The sequence below is a fragment of the Oryctolagus cuniculus genome, chromosome 8, assembly GCF_964237555.1.
Source record: "Oryctolagus cuniculus chromosome 8, mOryCun1.1, whole genome shotgun sequence".
Lineage (NCBI taxonomy): Eukaryota > Metazoa > Chordata > Mammalia > Lagomorpha > Leporidae > Oryctolagus > Oryctolagus cuniculus.
This window is the reverse complement of record NC_091439.1, coordinates 54,474,516-54,495,301: the sequence shown is the minus strand read 5'-3', so window position 1 is coordinate 54,495,301 and position 20,786 is coordinate 54,474,516. Positions and strand designations below refer to the sequence as shown.

Below are 20,786 nucleotides of genomic sequence, written 5' to 3'. Positions count from 1 at the left end.
TTCCTGTTTCCTGTTTGACGGCATCTCCAGCTCTCAGCCCAGAGTGCAGATGACTAATGTGTCCTGAGTGTACTGAATGGGCAACCGGCTCGTGTTACCAGTCCTGCCTCCTCCTCTTGGTTTCTTTGATGATGATTCATCAGCTAGAAATCCCCCAAGCAACAGTGTGATTCCTCCCAGGTCTTTTATTTGAATTTGTATTGTACATGATATTTTAAGCATTAAAAAAACAACAGCATGTAATTTCCTAAGAGGAAGAAAAAATATCTTTATCGCAAACCCTGTCCTGGTTATTTCAACTTGACCTGAAGGATCTCTCTTCCCATTTTTATGATATATTTTATGCTGCCAGTTTCATCAACCTTATTCCAAGTATTAACCTTTATATTCTAAACAAAAATCATTATTTAAACTTCATATTTTCTCTCTTTCTCTCTCTCTCACTTTCACTCTCATTTCAAGTAAATTGGGAGCATCTTGAAGACAAGGATATTTCTTACCCCTGTCTGCCCTATTACCAATAAGATGCTATGTGCATCTTAAGATCTTACTAATTCTTTGCTTAATGAAGGCTTGTTTGCCCCAGACTGCTATACTTTCAGAAGTTGCCTCTGTGTGTTTTACTCTGCCTCTGTTTAGTATTGCCTACTATTTTTAGCTATTATCAATGAGTCTACCTTTAGTAGCATACCGTCTTTTTGCACTTAAAAAAAGACATTTATTTGAAATATACAGAAACAGATTTAGACAGATATTTTTCCATTCTTCGGTTTGCTTCCCCAAATACCTGCAACAGCCAGGACTGGGATCTCAATCTGGGTCTCCTATGTTGGTGGCAAAGATCCAACTACTTGAGCCAACTCTTGCTACTTTCCAGCAGTATGCATTAGCAGGAAGCTGGAATTGAGAGCAGAGCTGGGACTACGACCCAGCACTCTGATATGGTATGTGGGCATCCCAAACAGCATCTTAACTGCTAAGCCAAAATCATGCCCCTTCTTTGGCTTTGATTTTCTGCTTTCTAATATTTAGATAGATCAAAGGTTGTCACACAATATCAGATAACCAATCTTATTAAAATATTGTGTTTTCAAGTAGACTCTGAAGGATAAGGTCTGGAGAGGGTCTAAGGCCTACAGCATGGTACCAACTTTGTGAAGGCGATTTTAATTTCCAAGCTTGAGGCTGCATTCTGGATGGTTTAGATAACACCCGAATTCTGACTATCATAAAAATAAGACCTACTAAACAATTAGGGCTTTCATACTTAAATATTTAATACAGAAACAATGATGAACATAGATTTTTGCATATGAAAACAACAAGGGGAGAACTTTATTTTTTTCAAGCTAAGCCTCATGGAATGTGCAAACTTTGATTCGATGATGGTGGCTTCAGTTGTGCTGATTCATGAGTTCATCCCTGGTCAGTGAAGTCTTGGAAGATTTATTCACCTAAACCAAACATGCAAGAGATTAACCAAGAATGCTAATTTGTTAATTTACACAGATAAAACATACTGGCCTTGTGAACCAGAATACTCATGTCAGCCAATAAGGTATCTCTTCCCAGAAAGAAAGTTTACCTAGTAAGGATTAGAGGAGAGTTCAGGTGGATCAATTATTTTACAGATGTCATCAATCTGTGATAATGTGATATATTGTGTTAGGTAAGTGAGTCTAATTGTTGCAGTTAGAAACTGTCAACAGTAGCTTGATGCCATAAATGTTTCTTGTTCATGGAATAGTCCAAAGGAGGTATTCTTGACCTGCCATCCATCCTATAATAGTTCTCCATCAAGTAGTGACTTAGAAACCCTGTCTTCTTCCCTGTTGGGGTCTCAACACCTCTTGGAGATACTGGAATCCCTTGCTTGAACTTTTGCATCTGGGCAGAATCAGGAAGTGTAGACATTACTTCTGCCCTTGTTTTGTGGGCAAGGCTCAATCATACGCTACTACCACACCACAAGGGGCGCTAATACAGAAGATCTAGCTCTGAACCAGGAGGAGAAGAGAACGTTGTGGTAAACAACTAACAGCGCTCTCCCACACGCACTGCTCTTTCTATGCCCAGATGACCTGTCAAAGGCCTGGAACACACGTGCAAACTCAGCTGGGCACTCGCTTCCCTGGGCATCAAATTTTTATTTTTAAATAGATAAAATGAAATTGCAAGATGTTCACAATATAATTACAAGTGAAAAAGGATTATTAATCACAAAGAGTAGGTTCTCATTATGTGTGTGGTATGTGGAAGATGAAACACAGAGGGATAATAAAAACAGATTAATTTGATGAGTGATTTTGATATTGTTCTTTATCTTGCTTTGCGTTTTCTAAGCGCTCCATAAGGATCACATACAATTGTTACAGTCAGAAAAAAAAAATGGTGGCAAATGAAGAAACAAAAGGAACCATACACCTTTGCTTCTCCGAGCCACCAGGAACAGGCATTGGTATTTTAGTCCTACTTACTTCATTATGTAACTAAACAACCCAACAGTACTTTGCTGTTGACAACTGTTCTGGAAAGTCCTTAACTACTGACTTCCTGGATCTCAGCTTCCTCATCTATAAAGTGAGAAAAATCACAGTAACTCTAGACAGGCTTAACTAGGTACATATAAAGCACACTAAAATACTGCAGTATTTAGATGGATTGCCAGGAACTTCTCAATGTTATTTATATTTGCTTCGCTATTTATAGATCTGGCAACGTATCCCCTTTCATAGTAATGGGGACAGCCACCATCTGTTGGATACGTAACACATAACTAATCCAACCAACACTTTACCTGTGTTATCTTGTTTAATCTTCACAACAGCCCTGTGAGGGATTTTTATCCCTGTTTCTCTCGTGGCAAACTGGGACACTGAAGGGTCAAGTGATTTGGCCAAAGTTCCACAGCAAGTAAGTCACAGAGCAAGGATTTTATCCTGGGTCTGTCAGATGCAAAAGTTCATGCTCTTTCTCCTATAACATATAGCTCTATACTTAGCAGGAGACTCTCCTCCTGATACAAACATTCCAAGTGTAAGGTTGCCAAAAGATTAGCTTCCTTTCAACAACCTGTCCATGGGAGAATGACAAAGAAAGATAAATACTAGAAGAGTGAGGTAAGGGTTTATAATTTGTCAAGTACCTACTCGGAAAGTTCCTAAAGAAACTTATTGTCTTGTTGAAGAGCTTACTCATATATTATGAAAAACTACTGTGTCCTGGATATCTTCCAGGCCTTGCAAACACTTCCAAAATTTAAATCATCTTTCCTCTTGAACTGACTTCCCTTCCTCTGTTCTGCAACGGCAACCCCACCTCCAACCACGCAAGCCAGTTTCCCCGTCTCTGTGCCCATCGAGTCTGTAGAGGGCTTCTTGTAATTTTATGTGTGATAGTCTCCCAGACACATCACCTGCCTTCTGATTTCATCATCTCTTTCCCCAGATAGATGATTATAGCACACTCTGAATTAGCCTTCTTGTCTCTAAAATCTTCTCCAAAATGTCTCCCATCTCACTATCAAAATTAGTTCTTCTAGAAGACAGAATTGATCACATTGTTTCTCTGCTTCAAACTGTCCCTAGGTCCCACTTTCTGAAGATGGGTTCTTTAGCACGGCATGAGGTTCTTCACACTGAAGCTCTATTGATGTTCAGTGCTTTATTTCCAGCTCAGATCCTGTTTTCCAAAATCACACGTTACGCGGACACAACATTAAACTATTTGAAATTCCTCAAGTATCTGTACTGTTCCCACACCAATATTTAAATTGTATGTATCCAAGCAAACAGAAGAGCCCATGAATTGAAAAGTGTAGGAGGATTGCTAGCAAACACTGGTCATGTCAGAGCACAGCTATTATTGTAAGTGTGTATCTTTTACCTAAAACATAAGCCACAGTTCCTTCAGTCTTGGGTTTCTAGAATCTATGTACTAAAACACTATGTAAATATTGGATTCTACCTTAGAAAGAAAGTTAATGCTACAAATCCATTGCTGAAAAAAAAAAAAAAGAGTTGATGTAATTGATTGAAAAACGAAGTAGAAGAGCGTAAAAAGGTAAATACAATTGGAAAAGCAAGTATGAAATGAATTACAAAATTGGGAGTGTCACATTTGCATTTCAGTTCTGTTGCAGGTCTTTTTGACATTTTAAAAGCATTACTGATTTCCAAATCTTATTTTGCTTAACAGTAGCCACTTCCATTAACTTCAATGTTGATTCTAACAAACAAAGTATTCTTTAAAATGTTTACATTTTACCTCCTCCCCAGGCTTCCCCAGTGAACATTCTTTGTGTAGTCAATTCATTATGATCAAGAATATAGGGACTATCCTAGAAGACACAGACTTCTCTTTCTTTAGGTACCATTTCCTTTTATTGAAGGATGACCGGCACAGAATCATTTCACCCATTTGGCAAGCTTCTGCCAGTAAGAAGTGGAAGTAACAGACGACAGGACATCTATTTTCATTACTTGTTTATTTTTCAGCTCATCCACTTCAGTGACATACCAGTGTTAGGCAACAAAATCAGAATTAGACTTTGGGGCCACATCACACTTGACTCCTTGAGCTAATGTTTCTTGTCTTTTTGCCCTCTGGGTCTCATTTCTCTGGGTTTACAGTATCTGTACTTGTGTTTCTCATTAGTGTTTATTCACTACTACAGGAATTATTTTGAACCCTTCTAATTCTGGTGGAAGTTCTTTTGCCAAAATAAACCCAGATCATATTGGGTTTTATCGTGTAAATTATGAAGAAGAAACTTGGAACACGATAGCTGAAAATCTTTCCTCAAACCACGTGGTAAGAAATAGCAATGGTTGTGAATTGCTTTATTTGTGTTCTAAGAACAACATCCTAATGACATTATTTTTTCAATATGCTTTGCTTGAAGAATTATGTTTCTTACCTCTTTTTCTTCCTTTTCCAAGGACTTTTCTTCTGCTGACCGTGCGAGTTTTATTGATGATGCTTTTGCCTTGGCAAGGTGCGTTTTGGAAAGATGTTGGATCACGTTAAGTACCATAGGTTTTGTCATAAACCTTTCTTTAAGTGATAAATTAGAATAACATTTAAGTATTGGTGAATTTTAGTTTAAAATATCTGAAGCCATTATTTAAAGCATTATTGTTTTTCTTAGCCTTCTTTTTAAAAGTTTGTATGCACCTCATAGCCAAAATATGGATATTAACTGTTAACATACGTGTAAACACTCACCCGCTCTACTGACTGCGAGTCCTTGAGGTTATTAAGAGTGGCATTTACAAATGCCTAGAAGCGCACCTTCATAATTTGATTTAATAAAAAGACATCAGTAGATTTAATTAATTGAATTAGGTGAGTCCAAGCTTACTGTAGGATTCCATGACTAGAACTCTGAAATCCTTTTCAGGTCACAAGGGTAAGAGAAAGAAGCCATGGTGCTCCAGGGCTGATCAGAGCTAAGGGGCTTTTCAGGGAATTTGACTTTTTTTCCCTATAAAATGAAGGTGACTTACACTTAGAAAAAGATAAAATAGATTGGGGGAAGCAATCTAAATTCTTTAAAAATTTTTTACTAACATTCTATTTATTTACTTGATAGAGTAACAGAGAGAGGGAGAGGCAGGGAGAAAGGACCTCCATCTGCTGGTTCACACCCCAAATGAATGTCTGATCTGAAGGCAGGAGTCCCGAGCTTCTTCCAGGTTTCCCAAGCAGGTGCAGGGGCCCAAGCACTTGGGCCATCTTCTACTGCTTTCCCAGGCCACAGCAGAGAGCTTGATCGGAAGTGGAGTAGCAGGACTCGAACCAGCACCCAAATGGGATGCTGATGCTGCAGGTGGAGGCTTAGCCTACTATGCCACAGCGCTGGCCCCAGTACCTGCAAATTCTTATCAGGAAATCTACATCCCAGATAGGAGTGTCTGCTTTGAGTCCCAGCTACTCCTCCTCAGATCTAACTTCTTGTTAATGAGCACATTGGAAAATAGCAGACAATAGCTCAAGTACTTAGATTCCTGCTATCCATGTGGGAGACTCAGATATGACTTCTGGGCTTTTGGCTTTGGCCTGGCCCAGCCCTAGCTGTTTTGGGCAACTGAAAAGTGAACCAGTGGATGGAAGATTTCTGTCTGTGTGTCTTTCTCTATGTGTGTCTCCCTGAGTTTTGAATAAAAAATAAAAAAATAAAATTTTAAAGAAAAGATTTTTTAAATGACTTCAAATATAAGAGCTCCTGACACATCCATCTTGCTAAATTGAATCATTTTAACATTAGTCTTTAAGCTTTCAAAATGTAGTTTGGAAAAAAAAGATTCCCTTCTAAGATTTTTTTCAAAAGCTATGCTAAAATTTGAAGTAGAACAGGATCTCGAAAGCATAATTTCAAAAAGTTCTACAATTCTTTTGAAGAGGGAAGAAATAGGACTATTTAAACTTTGAAATGGCAACAGTATCTTCAAAATTTCCCGAAGAAAAAATCCATTTTATTTATAAAAGTTAGTGGGGAATGCATGAAAAGGAGATATTTTAAAAGAAAATGTAGGTTTAATTTTAATGTTTTTGGTATTTGTGACTCATGAGTACTTTTATTCATGTTCCTTCATAAACAAATGTAAATAATTTCAATAAAATAAATTGATACTAGTTCATTTGCATATTATAATCCATTTATGAACCTAAAATTTTAAAGTTACTATTCATCAATGTTACCTGTATGTCAAATGGCTTTTGTTTTATCTGAAATTTGGCTATAATGATTTCCAAATGTGTGTCTTACATTTCTGTCTTTCTCATTACTAGTGAATATATGGGGGCACTAATCAATTTAAATGAAACTTTATGATTGGACCTCAACACCAAAATGCTATTTATTAATTGTTAGTAAAAGAATTCTCATTAACATGGAATGCTAATCCCCATATTAGTTCTTCCAGCTGAATGAAAGCTAAAGTCTATGATTTTTGATTAACTGTGTTTTTTTTTTCCTTTCTCAGAGCTCAACTCCTAAATTATAAAGTGGCTCTGAACCTGACCAAGTATCTCAAAATGGAAATGGATTATTTGCCATGGCAAAGAGTCATTTCGGCTATAACCTACATCATTAGCATGTTTGAAGATGATAACGACATATACCCACTGATGCAGGTGATGTGATTGCTATGATTATATTATCAAGTAAATGTTTAGTCATTAGTGGGCCGGGATGGTTTCTGAGAGAAGGAGCACCTGGGGAACACAAAGTCTATCTACTGCCAAGTGAAATCAAAAGAAAGTGCAGGGGTGTCGCTGTGGTTTAGTGGGTAAAGCTGCCACCTGCAGTGCCAGCGCCCCATATGGGTGCCGGTTTTAGTCCTGGCTGCTCCACTTCCATCTAGCTCCCTGCTATGGCCTGGGAAAGCAGTAGAAAATGGCCCAAGTCTCTTGGGCCCTGCACCCATGTGGGAGACCAGGAAGAAGCTCCTGGCTTTGGATCAGCCCAGCTCCTGCAGTTGAGGCCATCTGGGTAGTGAACCAGTGGATGGAAGACTTCTTTCTCTCTCTCTGCCTCTGCCTCTCTGTAACTCTGTCTTTAAAATAAATTAATTAATTAAAAAAAAAAAAGAATGCAACAAGCTGAGTAATCAAAGTGAAGAGATGCTGTTTTTTTTTTTTTTTCAATTTGAGGCATATTTTTTATGGTTCTGTATTAACACTTGAAGGTATATTTTAGTGTTAAAAGGAAAACAACAATATTTTACTTAAAATTTATAATATTTTAAACTACAGATTTTAACTAGATTTTATTTTATTTTCAATGTTGAAATGAATCTATTTTTTAATAACATATAACATTATATTTTCTTAGTTTTTGTGCTGAGAGTTACACATTGGGATTTTATAATACTGTCATTCTAAATATTTTTTCTTTGCTTTATGATTTCTGTAACACATTGGCAGGACATTTACAATTATTAAAAATTCCAGATTCAGATCTCTAGCTCTTTCACTTACTGAATGAAAGATCTTAGACAAGTAATTTAATATTTGTGGGTTTTTTTTGTTAACCTTCTTTGTATAGTAGAACATGAACACTTATCTGCTGTGGTAATGAGATAGTGAGTGTAAAATAATACAAAAGTTCGCTGTAAGTCTGAATTATCAGTTATTTTTATTATTTCCTTAATATGTGAACGATCTTGGTGCAGGAATTGTGTCACATGTTTTTCTATTTATTACATGTTAACTAAGAAAGTGAGGTCAACAAGAGCTTACCCAAAGTCTTACAAGACATTAGATCCAGATTCAGAATGGTTCTGTATCTTCAGGATTGAAGCAGAATTACAATGTGGTGAAGACTGAATACATTCTTCCCAAAATTCTTCTAAGTAGTAGGAAAAGATTGCAATAGAGGATTTCAAACTATAATACATGGGAGATGGTTAATGAATAGTATTACTCATTGTGCATGTGTTTTTATTTTAGGATTACTTCAAAGATCAAGTGAAGCCTGCTGCAGACTCTCTGGGATGGGATGATACTGGAGACCACCTCACAAAGTGATTTCTCACCTTTTTAAATATAATATTCATTTGACATTTGCTTGTGTGTTTTAAGGCATGTGGAAAATGCTAAGGCCCTGGCTCTGTGCTTTCTTTCCTTCCTAAGGTTACTGCGTGCCTCCGTGTTAGGGCTCGCGTGCAGGATGGGCGATACGGAAGCCTTGAACAACGCCTCCCAGTTATTTCAGGAGTGGATAAATGGGAGACAGAGGTGAATGACTTTTCACTCTGTTTTCATTTCTAGAAGACTTTGATCTGAGAAATGAGTAACAGAAACCTCTGCAACACTGTTTCTTCTTCCAGTCTTCCTGTCAACCTCAGACTCCTGGTGTATCGCTATGGGATGTACAGCTCCGGCAATGAGACTTCCTGGAACTATACTCTTGATCAATACCTGAAAACCTCCTTAGCGCAAGAAAAAGAAAAACTGCTCTATGGATTAGCATCAGTAAGGAATGTTACTCTTTTGTCAAGGTAAGGTGGGCTTTTATTTCACTTTTGTAAATGGCATTTGTTTATGTCCCACTGTCTCTTTAAAACTCTGATTAAGTGTGATCTCTTTTCCAAAAAGAAAAAAAATCCATTAAAATTATTTTTCCTGTAAGAAACAAAACATCCATGGAAGACTGGTTTAAACAATAAATAAATTTAATTTCATCTGAAAAAATATTCTGGAGGTAGTTTCCAGTTGTGTGCTGTGCTTCAACATTTTCACGCAGGACCGGGGTCCTCTGTTCCTGTCCTGAGTGTTGGCTCTCTCATGACTTCTAAAGCCCCACAAATTTTGTCTTCACACAAATATGTTCAATGGAGGAAAGACAGGAGCCCCTAAATGTTTCTCCTCAAGGGGCTGCTTTATTCAAAGACACAATTATTTCCACTTTGCTTCATAATCCAGAACTGAGTCAAACTTGATCATTCTGGGTCACACCCTAGACCTACTGCTTGATCATCTGCTAACTGGGATGAATTTCAATTCCTCCAACTGATTTAGGCCAGTGATGGTTCTCCAAGTCCTTCTCTAAGGCCAAGGACATCTAGTGATACCAGGACAAAACAACAGATGAGTATCCACCACAGTGCACACACACACAGGTTTATATTCTGCTCAAAAGGTACAAAGGCTGCTTAAGTAAGGCCCAAAAAATGAATCATTGCCCATTCTACAGCTGTGTCCCCAATTAACTAGCTTCTGCCTTAATTCATGCTTTGTTTACTTATGGAATCTGAATTACTTAACATCACTCAATTAACAGTTATGGTGTCTTTTGTATGTATAAGTATATATTTTTAAAGATTTATTTATTTATTTGAGAGACAGAGTTACACAGTGAGAGAAGGAGAGGCAGAGAGAGAGAGAGGTCTTCCATTCATTGGTTGACTCCTCAATTGGCTGCAACAGCCAGAGCTGTACCGATCCAAGCCAGGAGTCAGGAGATCCTGCAGATCTCCCATGTGAGTGCAGGGGCCCAAGGACTTGGAGCATCTTCTACTGCTTTTCCAGGCAATAGCAGAGAGCTGGATCAGAATAGGAGCAGCTGGGACTAGAACTGGCGCCCATAAGGGATGCTGGTGCTTCAGGCCAGGGCTTTAACCCACTGTGCCAAAGTGCTGGCCCCAACAGTATACCTTCATCATCTTACCTGAGTACTGTGTGTCAACTCTCCTGTTCTCTGCTGTTAAGATAGTCCATCAAGAACTTGGTCATCTTGACATCCACAAAAAAATTTCAACGATCCATTGCTTTGATGGTTTGCCTTGTGGTCTTTACCTATCTTGGTCCTGGACCAGAGTGCATTGAATTTTTCTTTATCCCATTTTACCTACTGGAGCACTGTCTGTCATGCAGAGGTGAAAGCTGTGGTTCCCATCATTTGCTTCTGTTCATAAAATATCTGTGCTGTGTGGCATTTTTGTGTTTGAGCAGCTCTTCCAACATCCTTGCATCTTATTGCTAAGCTATACAAACTATTAGTACCCCCACCCCCATGCAGTACTCACAAGTCAAAGGAACAAAGGGCATTACCCTAAACCTGACAATATGTTCACTTCATTTTGCTGAGGATGTACAGTCACTCTCCATGCCGTGTTGGACATAGCACAGAAGTAGATACTGAACTCTAGGTCTTTATTTAGGGACTGGAGAGAGTGATGTTTTCCAATTTCCCTTGTGGAATGAGTTTCCCTTGAAATTTGCGTTTTCTGCAGTCTCACATAGGATACATTTTTATGATCAAGCACCCTAGTTTGTTATCTTGGCTCTTGATATATTAATGAAAATGTGAGAAATATAGAAATACTGTTTTTCCTTGACAAAGGATGACTCTCAAAACTGTCGCCCAACTTGGCCGGCGCCATGGCTCACTAGGCTAATCCTCCACCTGTGGCACCGGCACCCCTGGTTCTAGTCCTGGTTGGGGCACCGGGTACTAATCCCGGTGGCTCCTCTTCCAGTCAGCTCTCTGCTGTGGCCTGGAAGGCAGTAGAGGATGGCCCAAGTGCTTGGGTCCCTGCACCCACATGGGAGATCAGGAGGAAGCACCTGGCTCCTGGCTTCGGATCAGTGCAGCACTGGCCGTGGTGGCCATTATGGGAGTGAACCAACGGAAGGATGACCTTTCTCTCTGTCTCTCTCTCACTGTCTATAACTCTCTCTCAGTCTCTCTCTCTCACTGTCTAACTCTGCCTGTCAAAAAATTTTAAAAAATAAAAATAAAAAAAACTATCGCCCAACTTAAATATAATGGTAATTTTTTTGTTGTAGTTTCCCATGAAAGATACTAATAAATAGAAACAATGGGTAGGAAGCCACAGAGCAATAAGATTTAGGTAATATGAAAATATATCTGCTCTATCTGCAGTAGAAATTTATATTTGAGGTGCTTTTCTCACAATGAATAAAATACAAGGGTATTTCAAAACATTCATGTAGTTAAAATTGAGTTTACTTTGACACAAGAACAATTTTGAAATCAATGCATAGTTTTTCATAATACACATTTTTCAAGTTTGTACAAAATAATTGGTGTTTATTCCACTTTTCCATAAAAAATTTAAGTACCCTGTGTTGTTTATATTTAAAAATATTTTTATACAATATACAATTTAAAGGCCTTAGGCTAGAAATGCAACTGTAGGTATAGCAAATAAAATTTAATAAAATCCATCCATTAGGTCATTCAATTTATCTTGGGCTTATTTGCATTATGTTAAAATTGAAGCTACTTAATCTAACTAGATAGATTACATTAGAAAGCTGTTTCTTTCAATCTAGGGAGAAGCAAGCAAGTTTTTATTGCTGTCTTATAGAAAATAAATGCTATATTTTAATTTATTGGCTCCTTTTCAAAATTCAGTGAGATTGGGGCTGGTGAAGGTTAAGCCTTCACCTGCAGTGCCAGCATCCCATATGGGTGCCAGTTCGAGTCCCAGCTGCTCCTCTTCCCATTCAGCCCCCTGCTAATGTGCCTGCGAAAGCAGCAGAAGATGGTTCCCAGTGTTTGGGCCCCCACTACCCACATGGGAGACCTGGAAGAAGTTCCTGGCCGCTAGCTTCAGTCTGGCCCAGCCCTGGCCACGGTGCCATAGTGGCCATCTGGGGAGTGAACGAGCAGAAGAAAATCTCTCTCTCTCTCTCTCTCTCCCTGTCTTCTCTCTCTTTCTCTGTATCTAGCTCTGCCTTTCAAATAAATAAGTAAATCTTAAAAAAAACTTCATTTAGAAAAAGAAATTCAGTGAGATAATAGGTAAGTGGATAAAGGGCTTGTAGTCAATAAAAGCCATTACATTAAAAATTAATGGCTAAAATTCTTTCAAAAAAATTGAATTTTAAATGTCCCTATAACTTACATTTCACCAGTCCTCAAAATCACATGTTATTCTTTCAAAATGGTTAAGTATATTAGAAAATTTTAAGTTGTTTGCCATTGCTTGCCAATTTAATTAACTTCAGCAATTGACACTTAAGAATTGAGTTGCTGGAATGAAAGCCATGTGGTACTGGAATTTAGGTAATGGTATACATTAAAAGTTCATTTTGAGTTGTTTTTCTGTTTGGTTTCTCTTAGGTATTTGGATTTGCTCAAGGACTCAAACTTTATTAAATCTCAGGATGTGTTTACAGTCATCCGATATATCTCCTATAATAACTATGGGAAAAGCATGGCCTGGAACTGGATACAACTCAACTGGGAATATCTGGTTAACAGGTGGGATGATGAGATAATGATTCCTTGTCTTTGGTACCATTTGCAAGTTCCTTCCTTATCTCTTTGGCACACTTCCTCTGATATCCATACGATATCTGAGATGGCATATTATTAGAAGTAAAGGATCACAATATTTTCCCTCCAGGGATGAAAGGCATTAGTTAATTTTAAGCACAATCCCTTTTCTGGAAATTATTGTTTCCAACTATTCTATAGGACTCTGAGGTTTTGATAAACGATCAAATTACATTACTATAGTTTGGTTAAAACAAGTTCATCTAACTCTGCCTGTAGTGCTGGTGCCATGCATAACTCTAGGCACATATTCAGTTCTCAATTAGTGTCTGGTGAAAACAAAGTGAGAATTCCTGGGTCCAAGATCAAATTAGAGCTCTATATCTTACTGAACTTAAGTGAGTGATAACTTTTATCTCCCTTGCCCTGATAATTAATCTTCAAGAATTTCCAGTAGTCTGTAAAAAGGAACTGTATTTTCCGAACAACAGCAGTTTTAAAATGGTAAATAGTAAAGACAGGAGATGAGCAAAGTCAATGAAAGAGATACTTTCCCAAACTTCTGATTTCTTCAGAAGAACTACTACTGTTCTTGGTTCTGGTCCTTTAAATTTGGTGTTCAATTTCCATTAAAAAAGCATATCCTTAACACAGTATAAAGTAGAATATAGAATAAACAAATATAAACATTGACGAGAAGATTGTTCCCGTCGGTAATTCCATGTCCTGATGTCACCTCTGGTGCCTCCTGTCCATGTCTCCTGTCAGCCTAGCGGCACTGCCTGATCGTTTATGGCTGCCTTACAAGAAGTGCCAGCTTTTCTATTTGTTTTCTTTTCTACCCTACAATTCACAAGAGCATCACTGTGTCTGTATGTATTTCTTTTCCTTTTGTGATCCAGATTACATCGCTAACTCTCAAACAAAATTTTCTACATTGCTTTTGTCTATTTGTGATATTTTTTTTCTTTTTCTATTCTTATATCTACTGTTCACCCATGACTGGTGTGCATGCATGTGAGTGTGTGTGTGAGAATTGGTCAGCTGTTTATAAATGGGTTTAGAATGAATAAATCTGCCTGTAAGCATGTTGAAAATGTATGATTGATGACATGTACTGTGTGTTTTGTTTTAATCAAAAAGAACACAAATCTTTTTAGGGGGCAGATGTTATATGCTACATGAAACCTATGTGGATGAAACACAATGCTTATTTTTAAATTATTTTGCAAAGATAAGTAATAGTGTTCTATATTGCACAACAAAATGGCCATTCATTCATTATCTATTAAGTAAAGCATTCATTAGGCCTATTTGAGCAGTTCTGAAGTAATTTATACAAATAATGCATTTCTCATTTTTTAAAATGTGTTTATTATTATGCTAAGAAATTAAGTAGAAAAAAATAGGTTTTCCTTTGTTATAAAGTTCAGAAACATCTAGCCTTAAAATAAAGGTATTAGACTTAATAAACTGAATTTTTAAATAAAAATAAATTGATAAACTATTTCCAGAACTAGTTTGAAAATTTTTGCCAAGGGCATTTAGTATTTATCCATTGTCTAATGATCTAATTTTCATGTTATTAATTCAAATGTCCCCAAATGTAAAATTATATAATAACCGCATGTATAACACAAAAACCCAAATATTAGTTATGTTGGTTTGAATAAATAGAATTTCCTCGTGAAAACTGGAGAAGACAAATTAAACAGAAATGATCCAACTGTATCCAAATATTTCCAAACTCTTGTACATGTTCCAAATTTCAGGATGAGTGGTTTTACTGCCTCCGTTCTGAAAATTTTATTGTCACTCTAAAATAAATAAGCTACTATTTAATAAAATTTTTTTGTCATGTGACTTTTATGACAACTGATGACCACAGCATTAATGTCCTTGCCAGTTTGAGACTTAACCACAAGTCCCCGAAGACACTTTGGAAATTATTCTTTGTTGTTGTTTCTTTCATTAAATTCTTAGACGAAACTTTGAAGTTGAATGAACCCAAATAAGCAATAGTTTGCTGTGATAAAGTTTTATTTTTGTTGTGATTAGATGAAAAATTGATAGGGCATATCTAAATGCTACTTCATAAACAAAATAATTTAATAAGCACTTAATTAAAAGTTTTGCATGCACACAAAATAATTTCTTTTGGGTAACCCAATAACACTTATATAAACATTAAGCCCAAAATTATTTCAAAGTAATTATTTTCAAAGTAAAATATAAATAAATCCCTATTTTAGTTTTGCAAACAACTAATGTGATACATACAGCATATTTCTCTTTTCCTTTTTAAAATTATGTATTTGAGAGGTAGACAGACCCACCATATGTTAGTTCACTCCCCAAATGTCTGCTATAGCTGGGGCTGCTTTGGGGCTGAGGCCAGAAGTCTGGAACTCAATCCAGGTCTCCCGTGTTGGGACAGGGACCCAATGACGTGCTCCTTCACTGCAGACTCTCAGGGCAGGAAGCTGGAGTCAAGAGCAGGAGCTGGGTATGGACACCAGGCACTCAGAGATGAACGAGTTTTACCTGGTGTCTCATACTACCAGGCTAAATGCCTTCCCTCCCCTTTATTTTGCTACACTTGACATGATATTAGGATCTGGGGATGAACATGTTTGGTTCTCATCGTTTTAGTAGGTACACAGGTGGTTGCAATTTTCATTCAGTGTCTTCCTTGGTAGTTCTCAAATAAATTTTTAAAATTTTAGTCATTATGAAAACAAAACAAAGAGGAAAATTACAGAAACTACATGTTGCTGAAAAAATTTATTTTTTATCTTCAATTAGATTTCTTTGAATCTGTGTTACAGCAACTTAGCTGGGCTAATCTGTCACTGAGCAACTGGGACAGAATCTGGCGCCCCAACTGGGACTAGAACCCAGGGTGCTGGTGCCACAGGTGGAGGATTAGTGGCACCGGCCCCCAGCCTTGTTTTTTGTGGATAATCTCTCTCTTTCCCTTTCTCTTTCTCTCTTCCCCTGTGTGTGTGTGTGTGTGTGTGTGTCTCCCCTGCCTTTCAAAAATATAAAAACAAGTTTGCTGTTAAATCAATTAAACAAATTAAATTAATTTGAAAAGAGAGGGTATTAGTTCGTTGATAATCATGGCTGATCACTAGGACATTTTATGTTTTTCTCATTGCTACATTTTCATTTCTTTGTTCATTTCACATCAGCACACTTACCCCTTTACCAATTTGTAATGATTTTTTATATAGTAAACATGTTTTCTCTTAGTCATATGAGAGGATTTTAAAAAGTCTGTGAAACTGGCACTCTTATGGGATGCCAGCTTTGTAGATGGCAGCTTTATGTGCTGCACCACATTGTTGGCCCTACTGTTAATATTATCAATGGTAGGTTTTCTTTTTAGTATAAAACCTTATGGGGCTGGCACTCTGCCAAAGTGTGGTAAGCTGCTGCCTGCAATACCAGCATCCCGTATGGGCACTGGTTGAGTCCCAGATGTTCCACTTCCAATCCAGCTCCCTGCTAATGGCCTGGGGAAACAGTGAAAGATGGTCTCCCATGTGGGAGACCCAGGCTACTGGCTTCATGGTCATTTGGGGAGTGACCAGTGGATGGAAGACGTTCCTCTCTGTCTCTCCATCTTTCTCTGTACCTCTGCCTTTCAAATAAATACTTCTTTTAAAAAAGCTTTAAGGCCAGCGCCGCAGCTCAATAGCCTAATCCTCCACCTGTGGCGCCAGCACACGGGGTTCTAGTCCTGGTCGGGGCGCCGGATTCTGTCTCGGTTGCTCCTCTTCCAGGTCAGCTCTCTGCTGTGGTCTGGGAGTGCAGTGGAGGATGGCCCAAGTCCTTGGGCACTGCACCTGTATGGGAGACCAGGAGGAAGCACCTGGCTCCTGGCTTCGGACCAACGTGATGCGCTGGCCTCAGCGTGCTGGCCAAGGTGGCCATTGGAGGGTGAACCAACGGAAGGAAGACCTTTCTCTCTGTCTCTCTCTCTCTCTGTCTACTCTGCCTGTTAAAAAAAAAAAAGCTTTAAGATTTCTGAAAAACAAAATTTATCATCCTGTTTTCTGCTTTTCCATGTGATAACCTTTAATGTAAAATTTCTCCTACTGCTTTATACATTGATAGTTTCCTGTATTTCTCTTCAATACTCCAGAGATTCAAGTTTCCTTGAATATTGTTGTACTTTTCTTGCACCATGATTAGTTGTGATGAGATGTTTGCCTCTCTCTCTGAACTGTTGGCACTGTCATTTGTAAGAACACATCTGATTTTTGGCAAAACAGCCTGAGAATAGACTACTATCACTGAAGTTCTGTCTTGGTGCTTAGCTTTCCGTGGCTTTGCTTAGTCAGCCTGATACAGATCATGTAAGACATTGGCAATGCTTTCTGAAAGCAGAACAAACAGCCTATATTCAAATTTCTGTACTGGTGGGAAGGTTCATAAGCTATAGGATAATGGTGCTAAAGTGGTTCTTCCACAACACAACACAGCAACACAGCAGCTGGAAAGATGTGCACCCCTAATTATTGCTACTGAGGCCAAACTCCTGAAGTAAGTAGGTCAAGTCTGTAGAGCATTTCTACTGCATGAGACCTAGTATCACTGTGGTTGAAGTTGAATCACTTGGAGGTCCATGTTCCAGCTTGGAGAAGGGGGTGGGAGGATAAGAAGTTTAAGTCAAGTAATTTGCCTTTATTTAAACAAGGACTGAACATACCACTTGTGCTCATGTGCTATTGATAACAATTTGGTCCTTTGTCCACATTGACCTGTGAGAAAGGCTGAGAAATTAGTCTCTAGTTGACTGTTCAGTTGTGCAGGGCAAAAGAATCAGATCTGGAGACTACAACAGGCAGTCTTCCACATCTAAGTGATGTGATTCTATCTATATAAGAAGTGCAGAAGGGCCGACATTGTGGCACAGCAGGTTAAGCCACTATCTGCAATGCTGGCAATCCCATATAAGTGCTGGTTTGAGTCCTGGCTGCTCCACTACCCACCCATCTCACTGCTAATGCACCTGGGAAAGCACTGGAAGATGGCCCAAGTGCTTGGGCCCCTGCCTCCCACATGGGAGACTCTGATGGAGTTCAGGGATCCTGGCTTTGGCCTCACCCAGTCCCCAATGTTGTCATTTGGGGAATGAGCCAGTGGACAGAAGATTTCTCTTGCCCCCTTGCCCTCTTGCCCTCTCACCCTCTCTCCCTCTCTCTTTCTGAGTGTGTGTGTGTGTGTTTCTCTCCCTCTCTCTTTGTAACCATGCCCTTTGAATAAATAAATAAATCTTTTTAAAAAAAGTACCGAATGTCTTAAAAATTTCGGCTAAACAGAATTAGTTTAACTTGCATGTGTTTTCTGTCTTTAGCTTATTCTGAAAATTACTTTGAAATACACACACACACACACACACATGTTCATGAAACAGAAATGTCTGCATCTAGAAAAAGATTTGAAGTTCTAGGAACTTATACTCCCTTTCATTCCTCTAAATTTCTCTTCAGATTCACAATCAATGACAGAAATCTTGGCCGGATTGTCACCATAGCAGAGCCATTCAACTCTGAACTGCGACTCTGGGAGGTACGAAGATCAAGTCCTTCATGCTTTTCTGGGAGCTTTCTCTCAAATAGAAATAGAATAGTCTCCATTTGAATCACAGAAGACAATGAGAAAGAAATAATTATTGTATCTAATAAAGTCTACACCTCCTTCATTCCAAACTGGAAAAAAAAATTCAACTGACCATGAAGCAAAGTTTCATAGTTGAGAAAGTTTGGAGACTGTCCGATTCACCAGAGCATTAGTAGTGTGTCTCCCTTTCCTGGTAAACGTAACTCTAGAATAAATTGGTCAAGACATTATTCCGCTTGGAATGCATAGTTTGGGACTTTCAAAAGTAATTCCAAATCTCTCAAGTATCCAGAGGGGAAAATGTCCATTAAAACTGGACAGACTTATGACGTTTCCATACCTGTGTGTTAGATACTGGGATTTTAAGATCTTGCATATGTTAAGAGACAAAATACTTCTTACTTCTATAAACAGCAGTTGAATTGGAGGGAAAGAATGTGCAAAACCGCTATTCTGCCATAGTTTCCAGGGAACACCTTGGGGAAAACCCAGGAAATAAGAAAGCAGCAGCAGCAGCAGAAATAGTGGTGCTGGCCTCTGGCATGCCGCCCTCCTTCCCAGCACATCCCATGCCTGTTAGCTTGATGTCAGCAGGAGTCTGACAGCCAGGGCAATGGTGCTAATCTGAGAGATGGGCTCAGTCTGAATGCTGGGCCAAGAATGTATCTCAGTATTGAATTTCCAGATGAGAAGGAAACAAATCCAGCTTGCAGATGAAATTCTTGAGGAATCATTGAGCTTGGAGTGACTTTCTTGATTATTTCCCTTTGTTTTCTAGATGGAGAGCTTTTTCGCAAAATACCCCAATGCGGGAGCAGGAGAAACACCTAGGCAACAAGTCCTGGAGACGGTGAAAAACAACATTGAGTGGGTCAGACTCAACAGAGGCGCCATCAGAGAGTGGTTTACTGACTTCGCTAGGAATGAATAGTGTCTTCAGATGTTATGTGTTGATTGTGTGAATCTGCGGTTTCTCCTGTCAGGCATTTGGTGGCCTGATTGACGAGCACTACAGAGGAAGCCTTATCAATAGATACTGCTTTCCTAAGTACTGTATTTATGTGTCTTGGAAAGCTTTCAAATTGTCCCTCTCTCTCTCATTCTTTTTTTTTTTTTTTTTATGAAGGAAGATACTAATGGAGTATTTAATACACTCAGGGATTTCTTCTAAGTGTACTTCATGGGAAACTCTTTACCAATGTAAGGCAATTTAATAGTCATTTTAATGTCTTTAAATATCATCCTTTGTATCTTAAATCTGTGAAAAGAGAACAATTTGGTCTTAGCTTTACGTTTCTAGTACCAAAGAAACACCACTTAATCTTCTGTCTTGATTGATTTTTAAAGTTTAAATACCAGTACTTGAGGGACCAATATTACCATCTTAATCTTTATTTTATCATTCAGAATTACACAGACCTAATATCATTTTATTCACATATGTCTTACTACTTTAAATCCTACCAAAGTAAGCTGGGCTTAAACTTTGCTTGAAGATTGCGTGAATTAGCCAAGAAATGGCTGACTGTTGCCTTTACTCTGAAAAAACCAACAAATGAACTCCTCTCTTTTTTAAAAATAAATCTGAATGATTATCTTTTAAAAATTCTGTTATCCAGTGTCACTTTACTCTTGAATAAAAATGAGTATGGCATTCCCCCCAAATAATTTAGCACATTGCAAATATGATTGAAGAACCCACCTTTTCATGCCTGGTACTCTGTCATCTTGTTTATTCCTTACAAAGCTCCTCCGGATATGCTATGAAATTAGAGGGACCACAGTGCTTAACTTGACTCCATGGATCCTAGAGAAAAAGGGCAAATAATTGGAAAGTGTTCAAGAAAGAAGGAAAGTAAATTTGTACGTAAATCTAAATGGAATTAGAATTTAGTTTGGACCTCATCTAGCAAACAAAGTGTGAAAATAGGAAAACTTGTGGATGTCTCCAGCATGACTCCACATATGTGAGGCTATCTTCTTACAGATATATTTTATGTATAAACCTTTACATCCTAATCCATACAGATTAGCACTGATCAAGTTTATATGCAAGACGTGATTAAAGAAATCACTTTTGTAGAAGCTGTAGGCAAGAATATGTTTAATATGGGACTTGATGCCTGACATGTCTACAGTATGAGTCAAATAGGCAGAAAAGATGGCAGATGGCTATGTTCCAGTCCTGTCTCCAGAAAACCTGAATGATTTGAAGTCATGAAAACAAGACAATTTAGATTTGACTTGATGAGAATCAAAGCACCTGGGAACCATCAAAATCTTAGCTTTGACTTCATTTATGCAGCAATACACCCTAATCCTGTGTTCTGAATCTGTAGAACCTTTCCTACTGCTTTTTCCTAATTGTCACTTTCTTAATCTGTGCATCCAACCTAGAAGA

The 20,786-nt window shown here is 38.2% G+C and overlaps 1 protein-coding gene across 1 annotated transcript in view; it reads left to right on the top strand.

Moving 5' to 3' along the window:
• Positions 1–19,991, top strand: part of ENPEP (glutamyl aminopeptidase) — an 86,987-nt gene extending 66,996 nt beyond the window's left edge. Inside the window, exons 12-20 of the mRNA XM_002717183.5 lie at positions 4,676–4,812; positions 4,941–4,996; positions 6,987–7,137; positions 8,455–8,528; positions 8,638–8,742; positions 8,835–9,005; positions 12,599–12,739; positions 18,256–18,334; positions 19,164–19,991. Of these exons, the coding sequence (XP_002717229.2) occupies positions 4,676–4,812; positions 4,941–4,996; positions 6,987–7,137; positions 8,455–8,528; positions 8,638–8,742; positions 8,835–9,005; positions 12,599–12,739; positions 18,256–18,334; positions 19,164–19,316 (1,067 nt within the window). The 3' untranslated portion in view covers positions 19,317–19,991. The remainder of the gene's footprint in view (positions 1–4,675; positions 4,813–4,940; positions 4,997–6,986; positions 7,138–8,454; positions 8,529–8,637; positions 8,743–8,834; positions 9,006–12,598; positions 12,740–18,255; positions 18,335–19,163) is intronic.
• The last annotated feature ends 795 nt before the right edge of the window (positions 19,992–20,786 follow it).